Source organism: Coregonus clupeaformis, chromosome 36, assembly GCF_020615455.1.
Source record: "Coregonus clupeaformis isolate EN_2021a chromosome 36, ASM2061545v1, whole genome shotgun sequence".
NCBI lineage: Eukaryota > Metazoa > Chordata > Actinopteri > Salmoniformes > Salmonidae > Coregonus > Coregonus clupeaformis.
The window spans coordinates 27297722-27310856 of record NC_059227.1 but is presented as its reverse complement, the minus strand read 5'-3'; the positions used below and the strand labels follow the sequence as shown (position 1 = coordinate 27310856).

At 41.5% G+C, this 13135-nt stretch overlaps 1 protein-coding gene across 1 annotated transcript in view; it reads left to right on the top strand.

Moving 5' to 3' along the window:
* Positions 1-8485: 8485 nt before the first annotated feature.
* LOC121552732 (phospholipase B1, membrane-associated) overlaps positions 8486-13135 on the top strand; it is a 29542-nt gene continuing 24892 nt past the window's right edge. Inside the window, exons 1-9 of the mRNA XM_041865753.2 lie at positions 8486-8583; positions 9201-9254; positions 9899-9962; positions 10095-10129; positions 12382-12463; positions 12546-12597; positions 12701-12778; positions 12884-12949; positions 13040-13110. Coding sequence (XP_041721687.2) covers positions 8508-8583; positions 9201-9254; positions 9899-9962; positions 10095-10129; positions 12382-12463; positions 12546-12597; positions 12701-12778; positions 12884-12949; positions 13040-13110 — 578 coding nt within the window. The 5' untranslated portion in view covers positions 8486-8507. The remainder of the gene's footprint in view (positions 8584-9200; positions 9255-9898; positions 9963-10094; positions 10130-12381; positions 12464-12545; positions 12598-12700; positions 12779-12883; positions 12950-13039; positions 13111-13135) is intronic.

The window sequence follows — 13135 nt, the reverse complement described above, 5'->3', positions numbered from 1 at the left end:
CCAGACACTTCCACCCAATAAAAGTCTGGTGGATCAACAAGTCAAACGTGGCCTTTGTTAACCCAAGTACAGGAAATCTTTGGGCACAAGGTTACAAAGGCATTTACCTGGCATCTTGAGCTGCACAAACTGTTCAGCTGTAGACTAAAGATAAGCAGCGCTCCTGAAGATAGAGCATTGTCATGCTTGAGAGTGTCCTTGGGAGACAGATAACAGAGTCTTGTGGAAAGACTAATCTATGCAGTTATCACAATTGAAGTGAGCTTGTGATTATTGTATCAAACGTCTCAGAGTAGGGGTGCTGATCTAGGATCCCCCCCCGTCCCCCGTCCATGTCATCTTATTCATTTAGATCTAAAAGTTAAATCCACTGTCCTCCAACTTCAACTCCAAACCATTATCATAAAGTCTATTAGCATAAATACATAAAAATGATTTCAGATGTACATTACATTTACAGTACGGCAAATCAAGTAACATAATTGACTGGAACCCAGTTGTTGCGGTGGATGATTGTACAGTCCAGTCAAGCAATTTCAGTTCAGTAATCTGTTAATCCTTTTTGATCGAACAAACATAACAGGTTATACACAAATTAGTGGATTCGGCTATTTCAGCCACACAGGTTGCTGACAGGTGTGTAATAAAGTATGTTTTGCAAACGGGAGTCATTAAGCTGCCTGTCCTTATAGCAGGAAGTCTTTAAGGTCAAGGATATCAGGTATTTTAAAATATCTCTGTTATATCACTATCAATCACTGTCAATCTATTACCAAGGAGGTTTAGCCATTTTAAGGACATTTCCCCAAGAGATTGCATTTTAGAATGTTACACAACGTATAGCCTACTAAAAGATTGTGATTTGCATCTATGGTATATAACCATTGCCAAAGGCAGAACAGATACCAAGGTAGCAGTTTATAATAACACCTTGTAATAAAGCATTTATAATGGATTAGAAAATGGTTTATTCATCATTTATTAAGGTGAAGCGCCACACTCTTATAGGGTATTTTCTTTCCCTTAATCATATCACAATTACATTTTATCAGTTAAATAAAGACACAAATATAATACTTTTTTGTGTTACAACTTTTCTGAAATGTTTTATAAAAATATGCAAATTAGGCTCTGTTCATTAAATATGTGCATATTTGCATATACCGCAAAAACAACATTCTGGACACTGTATGAAGTCAGCTTAAATATTTGGATTTCATTTTGTTAAGACACAGGCTGAGCAGGTTGTGTATATGTACTTTTTAAATCTTTTATCTGTTTGTGCATATTTCAATTTTTTGATGAATCTAAATGGCAAAAATCAACAATTCCCTCTTTGCAAGTTGGAGATATATAAGGAAAAAATGGCAATGCAGATGCTTCTGAAGCTGAGAAAAAGTTGTTGGTGTGTGGGAAGAGTCTTACTTTCAGGAAATGGCAATTAAAGAGAAGTACAATGAATTTAGCCTACCAATTGCCAAATTTCTATTTACAGTGCTTTCAGAAAGTATTCATACCTATTGACGTATTCCACATTTTGTGGTGTTACAGCCTGAATTAAAAATTGATTAAATAAATTTGTTTTCTCACGCATCTCAAATAAAATAAAATGTTATTGGTTGCCTACACATACAGTATTTAGCAGATGTTATTGCGGGTCTAGCGAAATGCTTATGTTGTTAGCGCCAACAGTGAAGTAATATCTAACAATACACGCAAATCTATTAAGTAAAATAATGTATTTAAGAAATATAGAAATACTAGGACGAGCCATGTCAGAGTCTGGAATATATATATATATACACACACACACACACACACACACACACAGTGCATTCGGAAAGTATTCAGACCCCTTGACTTTTTCCAAATGTTGTTACATTACAGCCTTATTCTAAAATTGATTAAATAGTTTTTTCCCCCTCATCAATCTACACACAATACCGCATAATGACAAAGCATTTTTACGGAAATATCACATTTACATAAGTATTCAGACCCTTTGCTCAGAACTTTGTTGAAGCACCTTTGGCAGCGATTACAGCCTCAAGTCTTCTTGGGTATGACACTACAAGCTTGGCACACCTGTATTTGGGGAGTTTCTCCCATTCTTCTCTGCAGATCCTCTCCAACTATGTCAGGTTGGATGGGGAACATTGCTGCACAGCTATTTACAGGTCTCTCCGATCGGGTTCAAGTCCGGGCTCTGGCTGGGACACTCAAAAACATTCAGAGACTTGTCCCGAAGACACTCCTGCGTTGTCTTGGCTGTGTGCTTAGGGTCATTGTCCTGTTGGAAGGTGAACCTTCGCCCCAGTCTGAGGTCCTGAGCGCTCTGGAGCAGGTTTTCATCAAGGATCTCTCTGTATTTTGCTCTTTGCTCCGTTCACCTTTCCCTCGATCCTGACTAGTCTCCCAGTCGCTGCTGCTGAAAAACGTCCCCACAGCATGATGCTGCCACCACCATGTTTCACCGTAGGGGTGGTGCCAAGTTTCCTCCAGACGTGACGCATGGCATTCAGGCCAAAGCGTTCAATCTTGGTTTCGTAAGACCAGAGAATCTTGTTTCTTGTCTCCCGAGTGGCGCAGTGGTCTAAGGCACTGCATTGCAGTGCAAGCTGTGCCACTAGAGATCCTGGTTCGAATCCAGGCTCTGTCGTAGCCGGCCGCGACCGGGAGACCCATGGGGCGGTGCACAATTGGCCCAGCGTCGTCCAGGGTAGGGAAGGGAATGGCCGGCAGGGATGTAGAGCATGGCGTTTGCAACGCCAGGGTTGTGGGTTCGATTCCCATGGGGGGCCAGTATGAGGGGGAAAAAAAGAAGAAGAAAAAAGACAAAAGAATGTATGCACATTACTAACTGTAAGTCGCTCTGGATATGAGCGTCTGCTAAATGACTAAAAAAAAAAAATAATGGTCAGAGTCCTTTAGGTGCCTTTTGGCAAACTCCAAGCAGGCTGTCATGTGCATTTTACTGAGGAGTGGCTTCCGTCTGGCCGCTCTACAGACAATTCCTTCGACCTCATGGCTTGGATTTTGCAATGACATGCACTGTCAAATGTGGGACCTTATATAGACGTGTGTGCCTTTCCAAATCATGTCCAATCAATTGAATTTACAACAGGTGAACTCCAAGTTGTAGAAAGGTCTCAAGGATGACCAATGGAAACAAGATGCACATGAGCTCAATTTCAAAATCTCATAGCAAAGGGTCTGAATACTTTTGTAAATAAGGCATTTCTGTTTTTTATATTTAATACATTTGCAAACATTTCTAAAAACCTGTATTTGCATTGACATTATGGGGTATTGTGTGTAAATTGATTTTATTTTATTTAATCCATGTTAGAATAAAGCTTTAACTTAACAACATTTTTAAAAAGTCAAGAGGTCTGAATAATTTCTGAATGCACTGTATATCCCTTTTCCTGCAGTGAAATGACTTAGTGGCCTCATGGGTGGAATGTTAATATTTTTACGCTGAAAAGCCAGTGTTTCTATGTCAAACAATTTTGTTATATTTCAGTTTTCTGTGATGTATATAAAATGTAATATTGGAATGCAAACTCAAAATGTAAAACATTTTAACTCTATATCTGACATGATACAAGTGTCATGTGTGTGAGGTTTATACTTTTGTTTCAAAGTAGATTTGTTTAAGACTACCAAGAAACATTCTGTGTGACCCTGATTTAGCCCGCTGCAGTAAAAGGATATTATAGCTAGGTAGGACAACCACATATCACAGTCATAGTAAGGACAGGCTTGCGAAAGTATTCACCCCCCTTGGCATTTTTCCTATTTTGTTGCCTTACAACCTGGAATTAAAATTGATTTTGGGGGATTTTTTTTAGTTACACAACACGCCTACCACTTTGAAGATGCATTTTTTGTGTGTGTGAAACAAACAAGAAATAAGAGAAAAAAAACAAAAAACTTGAGCGTGCATAACTACTCACCCTCCCAAAGTCAATACTTTGTAGAGCCAGCTTTTGCAGCAATTACAGCTGCAAGTCTCTTTGGGTATGTCTCTATAAGCTTGGCACATCTAGCCACTGAGATTTTTGCCCATTCTTCAAGGCAATACTTCTCCAGCTCCTTAAAGTTGGAAGGGTTCCGCTGGTGTACAGCAATCTTGAAGTCATACTACAGATTCTCAATTGGATTGAGGTCTGGGCTTTGACTAGGCAATTCCAAGACATTTAAATGTTTCCCCTTAAACCACTTGAGTGTTGCTTTAGCAGTATGCTTAGTGGCATTTTCCTGCTGGAAGGTGAACCTCCATCCCAGTCTCAAATCTCTGGAAGACTGAAACAGGTTTCCCTCAAGAATTTCCCTATATTTAGCACCATCTGTCATTCCTTCAATTCTGACCAGTTTCCCAGTCCCTGCCGATGAAAAACATCCCCACAGCATGATGCTGCCACCACCATGCTTCACTGTGGGGATAGTGTTGTAAGGGTGATGAGAGGTGTTGGGTTTGCGCCAGACATAGCGTTTTTCTTGATGGCCAAAAAGTTCAATTTTTGTCTCATCTGACCAGAGTACCTTCTTCCATATGTTTGGGGAGTCTCCCACATGCCTTTTGGCGAACACCAAACGTGTTTGCATATTTTTTTCTTTAAGCAATGGCTTTTTTCTCCCCACTCTTCCGTAAACCCCAGCTCTGTGGAGTGTACGGCTTAAAGTGGTCCTATGGACAGATACTCCAATCTTCGCTGTGGAGCTTTGCAGCTCCTTCAGGGTTATCTTTGGTCTCTTTGTTGCCTCTCTGATTAATGCCCTCCTTGCCTGGTCTGCGAGTTTTGGTGGGCTGCCCTCTCTTGGCAGGCTTGTTGTGGTGCCATATTCTTTAAATTTTTTAATAATGGATTTAATGGTGCTCTTTGGGATGTTCAAAGTTTCAGATATTTTTTTAGAACCCAACCCTGATCTGTACTTCTCCACAACTTTGTCCCTGACCTGTTTGGAGAGCTCCTTGGTCTTCATGGTACCGCTTGCTTGGTGGTGCCCCTTGCTTAGTGGTGTTGCAGACTCTGTGGCCTTTCAGAACAGGTGTATATATACTGAGATCATGTGACAGATCATGTGACACTTAGATTGCACACAGGTGGACTTTATTTAACTAATTATGTGACTTCTGAAGGTAATTGTTTGCATCAGATCTTATTTAGGGGCTTCATAGCAAAGTGGATGAATACATATGCATGCACCTCTTTTCCGTTATTTATTGTTTGAAATTGTTTGAAACAAGTTATTTTTTTCATTTCACTTCACCTATTTGGACTATTATGTCTATGTCCATTACATGAAATCAAAATCCATTTAAATTCCAGGTTGTAATGCAATAAAATAGGAAAAAGGCCAAGGGGGATTAATACTTTTGCAAGGCACTGTACATTTTTCCTCAATAAAGTTGCTATCAGCAAAGTCAGAGCTAGAAGGGAGGGTTTAAGATACCCTTTGAAGGGTAGGGTTTCAGGTTTTCGTAAAATGGTCAGGGACTCTGCTGTCCTAGCTTCAGTGGTGCCAGGACAGAGAATAGCTTGGACTGGGCTGAGCAGGAGCTGCCCTCTCGTAGGGGTGGGCAGGCCAAGAGACCAGAGGTGGCAGAACAGAGTGCTCGGGTTGCGGTGTAGGGTTTGAGCATAGCCTGAAGGTAGGGAGGGGCAGTTCCTCTTGCTGCTCCGTAAGCAGGTACCGTGGTATTATAGTGGATGCAAGCTTCGACTGGAAGCCAGTGGAGTGTGCAGAGGAGTGGGGTGACATGGGAGAACTTGGGAAGGTTGAACATCGGGCGGGCTGCAGCGTTCTGGATAAATTGCCGCTTTGGCAGAGTGGAGAGCCTCCATGACACATAGAGAAGCGCAGTCTCAGTTGAGTGACCCGTCTTGACGCCTGACTGGTTAGGGTCAAGAAGATAATTCTGAGAGAGATAGCGAGAGAGTTGGTCAGAGACAGCACGCTCAAGTGTTTTGGAAAGAAAAGAAAGGGATACAGGTCTATAGTTTTTGACGTCAGAGGAGTCGAGTGTTGGTTTCTTGAGGAGGGGAGCGACTGAGTGGCTAGGGTTGGAGGAAAGGGACACAGAAAAGGAAACACAGTAGTGATCAGAGACCTGGAGGGTGTTTGCAGTGAGATTAGTAGGCAAACAGCCTTTAGTAAAGATGAGGTCAAGCATATTGTCTGCCTTGTGAGTGGGAGGGGACTGGGAAAGGGTAAGGGTAAGGTCAAAGGAGGCAAGGAGGGGAAAGAGAGAGTTGGAAATACATTAATTTATGTCTAGAGGTTGAAGTCACCAAGTACAAAGAGCGGTGAGCCATCGTCAGGAAATGAGCTTATCAAGTTGTCAAGCTCATTGAGGAACTCTCTAAGGACACCTGGTGGGTGATAGATGACAATGTTAAGCTTGAGTGAACAAGTTACAGTGACAGCATGGAATTCAAATGAGGAGATGGACAGGTGAGAGAGGACGAAAATAGAAAATCTCCACTTAGGAGAAATGAGTAGCCCTGTGCCACCACCGCAATGACCAGAAGCTCTCGGACTATGAGAGAAAATGTAGTCAGATGAAGAGAGAGCAGCTGGAGTGGCAGTGTTCTCTGCGGTGATCTCCGTCAGGCCAAAAAAGTTAAGGGACTGAAGGGCAGCATAGGCTGAGATGCATCGGCAGTTCAAAATGCTGCCAGAGACCAGGAATTCCACATGGGTTGTGCACACAGGGTACACTAAATTAGAAGGGTTGCAGCCAAGGGGTGGGGAGCGTCTGTAAAGCCTACAGGGAGAGGAGCGAACTGGGATAGAAAGCACACACATAGTTGCCAAAGCTGCAAAAGAGCAAAATCTATTTCCTTCCTCGAATAACTCGGCAAAACCGTATTTGTTTCGTCAACGGTCTTAGTTTTGCGATGAGACCGCCTCTGACACGTCCGCCGCTTACAGATGCCGCTGAGAAAACAGGGGAGACTGAAGTACTAATACTAATTGCTAATTTCCTTACAAAGGTGAAGAGCACACCTCCCAGTACTAATTGCTGATTGCCTAGGAGAGGAGAAACCACTCCCCCTCCAATACAGCCACTGATTACCAAAACAACAACGGTCACAAATTGCTCTGCCCCTTAATCCTGGTTGATGTGTCAACAATCATCTGCAAGTCAGCAGTTCACACACCAAGTAGGCTGCTGGGAAGACAGGCAGCACTTAAAGTAGATGGCCCTAGCTAGCAAAAATACAGTAGGAGTCATATAGAATGAAGCACTGTTCAACCAATCCAGTAAATGTGGAGGAGGAGTTAAGATGGAGTGTCGCCTTGTTAATATTCCGGATGGAAACAACATCAGAGAGCAAGCTAGCAAAAGTTAGCGTTACCTAGTGATAATGGAATCTCCGACAAAATTGACACTAACAAAATTGGTATGTGGTGTCTTTGTGGCAAGAAGCTATCGTGTGAATATTACAAGTTTTATTCAGTGCTTCATCGAATACTTGCTCGGAAAGCTCCACGTTTTCCAGTCGTATGCTCATCCGCTATATGTTTCACCTGGGACTGTAAACAGCGAGGCGCATGTCCAAAAGTGGATGTCGCGTCACAGTCTCGCTTCCTTTTCTGTTAGTGCTATCCGGGATCCTTGGGATGTCACTACCCTTACGCTAACCCTAACCTTAACCATAACCCTTACCTAACCCTAACCTTACCCTTACCTTAACCGTTTAAAATTTCAACTGCAATGGGGTGATGTCAGAGTTGGTGTGCCACAAGGATCCCGTTTAGACTTTTGTCTTCGTTTTCCCGTGAAAACCAGATGTCTTCGGTGCGATGGTGCTGAGGGTGGGGTTAACCAAGATGAATCAATAAGTAACTCTCCACTCTTGTATATGTAGCCTAGCCCAATATTCCCTCGTCACATGGCATGATATGTTGTAACTAATGATTTTCAGTTAGTTTTGTGAACGCTAGTGCAGTGAGTAAATCTCAAAGACAAAAGCAACCCCCATCTTTTATCTCCCCTCTGGCACAAAAGGTTACATAAGTCCTGTTATTTTATTACTACCGGGAATCGATAATCATTCTGACTAGAACATGTTGTAATCATGAAGTTCATATTGGTTTGAATGTATGTACAGTATTACATCTTTCTCATATCCAACATAGTTTTTGAAATAGGCCGCATTAGATCTCAATCTCTATTACAATATCTACCCACCTCTCTCTCTCTCGTCTTTGCGTTCACTTTCTTCCATTCTTTCTTCCCGTAATTATCACTATAGTGATGTAACAATGTCACGGCCATGCCCTTGAACGAGAGCCCAACCCCTCCAACTATGCATAATATGCATATGCATGATGTGTATTATTTACCCTGGATAGGTATACCTTTGAATCACATCACACCGCAAGGTAGAGGAAAGCAGGACAGTAAAGGACAATAAGCCCAGACAACTGAGCTGTTAGACAAACAGACTGATAGTCAGACAGAAAGACAGACAGAAGACAACAGGTGGCCTATGAGGACAAACTTTGACAGACAAAGGATGCTTCCATTACTAGTTATAGCTCTGCTGGGGTTCTCGACAGCACCAGGTTTCTATGCACTTCTATACTCAAACTCTCTGATTGTTTTAAACATAAAAGTTCACAAACTGGGTAAATTGAAGAATACCATTGGCCTTGTGTCTTAGGTTTGCAGGAATGATATTGGGAAAATATTGCAAGTAGAGTCAAGTTGTATTCCTGTGGTGATTATTGGCCTGCCTGAGGTCTCTCATATTTCAGTATAACTGATGTACTATTGCCCGCTTTGGTTGTACCATTTTAATGTATTTCTGAAAAGTTAAAGTAACATCTTGGGGACCTTGTCAGGCTTTCAGGAGTGAGACAAAAACAGTATACATCATATGGGACAATGAACTATGTTATTGATACTGTAGGCCTATGACAATCTTTGGGGACATGACAGCATTCTTGTTGAATGTGATCTGTCAAAAATCGCCTCTCTCTTCTAAGATGTTAACGCTAAATTCATGGAACAAATTTGCTCTGAGAAAGTATTTGAGAAAACCTAAGATGTTATTTCATGTATGCATACTTCATGTATGCGTTCCACATCCATTTAGCAGTAAGCAACATTGATTGTATAAAAATGTACTGTATTAATCTCCATAGTATGTGACCTGTAATGTTGCTTTTGTTATTCCCAGCCTCTGCACTGCCTTGCACTCAGATCTCTCTCTCCAAGACCCTTCCCTCCTCAGGTGAGTCTGTTCACTAATCAGTCATTAGTTATCAACGTCTTGACAGCCAAGGAGGGAAAGTACATCTTAACTGAGTTAAGAACAGTATGATCTGGCCTTGTACTCAACATTAAGAACACCTGCTCTTTCCATGACATAGACTGACCAGGTGAATCCAGGTAAATGTTATGATCCCTTATTGATGTCACTTGTTAAATCCACTTCAATCAGTGTAGATAAATGGGAGGGACCGGTTAAATAAGGAATTTTAAGCCTTGAGACAATTGAGACATGGATTGTGTGTGTGTGCAATTCAGGGGGTGAATGGGCAAGACAAAAAAATGTAAGTGCCTTTTTAACGGGGTATGGTAGTAAGTGCCAGGCGCACCGGTTTGTGTCAGGAACTGCAATGCTGTTGAGTTTTTCACACTCAACAGTTTCCTGTGTGTATCAAGAATGGTCCACCACCCAAAGGACATCCAGACAACTTGACACAACTGTGGGAAGCATTGGAGTCAACATGGGCCAGCATCCCTGTGGAACACTTTGGTATACTCAGTGCATATCTTCAGTCTCTTTAGTCCTTTCTGAGTTGAGTTGGCTGTTCTGAACGATCAACCAGTGCAATCTCAGGCAAGCTCCTAATTTCACTATTTTCTCTCCAGCTCACAGTGTCAGACCCTCAGATGTGGCTGTGCTCTCTGCCATTGGACTTCCCCACACACACAGGTAAGCAGCATATCAAATTTCTCTAACCTTGATAGATAGGGGACACTACCAGGTGTCAATCTTGAGTCATACCTAGTGTCAATGTGAACGCAGAAAGGTTTTTCAGACTTCTGTTTTTCTCTCTCCCTGCAGCAGCGAGCTGTCTAGAGTGTTATCGAGACTTCATGGTAAGCCCCTGCTATTCATGGGGTTTTGGGGGTTCCTCAATGTATGTATGCACTCACTAACTGTAAGTCGCTCTGGAAAAGAGCGTCTGCTAAATGACTAAAATGTAAATGTAATCAAACCAGTTCTCTGAAACAGAAGAAAACATCTTGCTCCACAGTCTAATATTATTGCGAAGATATGTATTAAAAACCAGGCTATAAACATAGACAGACACGCATACAAGTACATACAAGTCAAATTCTAATTTCATGTGACCATTAGCACCAAATTACAGTCTTCATCAAATAAAATCTCAATAAAACATATTTATTGGTTGATAATACATTTTGGTGTGCTGACAGATCCTCCTCTTCCATGCCAAATGTCCTCCTTTTGCAATCTGACCCTCGTGTATACTTACGTTGAATTTTCATCTCACTTCATCAAGATAATCTAGGACCAGACAGAATTTAGGCTTTTGCCTTTTAAACAATTTATTTGCCTTCTAAACAATTTTCAATGATAGGATTGTGCGGAAAAGGATAAAAGCATTGAAAAACCTAATACATTTGGAAGAAAATGTAATAAATTATATAATGTACCTGAGATAATGGGAGTCAGCACTGCTCTTATATAACTTACTGTAACTATTGAACAGTTTCACATATCCTTATATTGAAAAAAATAAAACATATTAGTTTTTTAGACAATACACAAATATAAGAATGAACAGTTTCACGTGTCTAATAGCTTATTATAGATCACTGTAGTATCAATTCATAAATCTCACACTACTGGGTGACATCTTTATTGGTCCGGTATCAGTACCAACCCTGATACTACTAGTAATAAGCCTGGATAGAATCACCAGACTTTGCTGCCAGCAATTTCACAAGAAAGCATTTCATAAGGAAGAGATAAAGAGTATTGTACCTCTCACATAATAGAAAAGAACATAAATAAAGATGAAAGCGATAGACACAGTGTACTCTCAACTCACGTGGCACTTACTGTATGTTAGTACCAAGAAAGTCCGATGTGTCTGGTCAAACCAATTGCATACGTGTATCTACACTACCAGTCAAATGTTTGGACATACCTACTCATTAAAGGGTTTTTCTTTATTTTTTTATTTTTTTACATTGTATAATAATAGTGAAGACATCAAAGCTATGACACATATGGAATCATGTAGTAAACAAAAAAGTGTCAAACAAAATATATTTTATATTTGAGATTCTTCAAATAGCCACCCTTTGCCTTGATGACAGCTTTGCGCACTCTTGGCATTCTCTCAACCAGCTTCACCTGGAATGCTTTTCCAACAGTCTTGAAGGAGTTCCCACATATGCTGAGCACTTCTTGGCTGCTTTTCCTTCATTCTGCCGTCCGACTCATCCCAAACCATCTCAATTGGGTTGAGGTTGAGGGATTGTGGAGGCCAGGTCATCTGATGCAGCACTCCATCACTCTCCTTCTTGGTAAAATAGCCCTTACACAGCCTGGAGGTGTGTTGGGTCATTGTCCTGTTGAAAAACAACCAGATGGGATGGCGGATCACTGCAGAATGCTGTAGTAACCATGCTGGTTAAGTGTGCCTTGAATTCTAAATAAATCACAGATAGTGTCACCAGCAAAGCACCCCCACACCATAACACCTCCTTCTCCATGCTTTACAGTGGGAAATACACATGCAGAGATCATCTGTTCACCCACACCGCGTCTCACAAAGAACCGGTCTAATGCCCATTGCTCGTGTTTCTTGGCCCCAGCAAGTCTCTTCTTATTATTTTTGAGGCTGGTAACTCTAATGAACCTATCCTCTGCAGCAGAGGTAACTCTGGGTCTTCCATTCCTGTGGCGGTCCTCATGAGAGCCAGTTTCATCATAATGCTTGATGGTTATTGCGACTGCACTTGAAGAAACTTTCAATGTTCTTGAAATTTTCCGTATTGACTGACCTGTCTTAAAGTAATGATGGACTATCGTTTCTCTTTGCTTATTTGAGCTGTTCTTCAAATAATATGGACTAGGCCTTTTACCAAATAGGGCTATCTTCTGTATAAAAACCCTGGAATGAGTAGGTGTGTCCAAACTTTTGACTGGTACTGTATATCTATATAGACAGTATATACTTAATATATAGAGGATTCAGAGCCATTTTCTATAGTATTTTTCACCCCATACTAAGTGCCAAGCCATGTGTATATGACAATGTTGATTTCACTTATAATCAAGCAACTTCCTCCTCCCCGTCTCTCTGTCACTCTAGAGCTGCTGGCCATGTTTAACCCTGCAATGACCAGTACTCTTCCTAGTCCGACAAACCTCTATTCTGAATCCTCACAGCACAGGTAAACCACAACTACACTTGCTCCCTGTGAGAGTAAAGACAGACAAAGGTAGTATTTCAGACCATGTTTTGTTAATTTGCAGGGCTCTTGTGGAGCAGGCAAAGGAACTACCACTCTCCCTCAGGAGTAACCAGGTATTCTAGTGACTCTCCTTCTACATCACCCAACACATTGTCCTATAGAATCAGAACAGCTTCCCTGGTTGTCATCTCTGACTGTGTCAGTCCTCTCTGATAGGCCGTTGAGCTAGACACAGACTGGAAGCTGGTGATGCTCTTCGTTCAGGTGGATGAGCTCTGTGTATGTCAGGACCAGGTCAGTAGCCACCTCACATGTCTGGATTTCAGTCAACGTCTGTATTTCATGACATTACAGTGTTAATAGCTGCGTTCCTTTGAGTGAGTGTTTGTGTGTATGCAGGTCAGCGAGACAATCAAAGCAGCTGTCCAGAAGGTGGATCTTGCGCTGCAGGTGCTGCAGTCACAGGTGGGTTTTGGAGACTCGTGTGACACTCTTAGCAATGCTACAGTACATTCATTTAGATGATCGTTAAGATTGTTCTTAATGTATTTGCAGTTGAAGCGGACCATTGTCAATGTTGCACTGTGGTATGGAGAGTATGATACTGGATTTCGTTATCAGAACAGGTGACTTTCTCAACCAATAGCACAG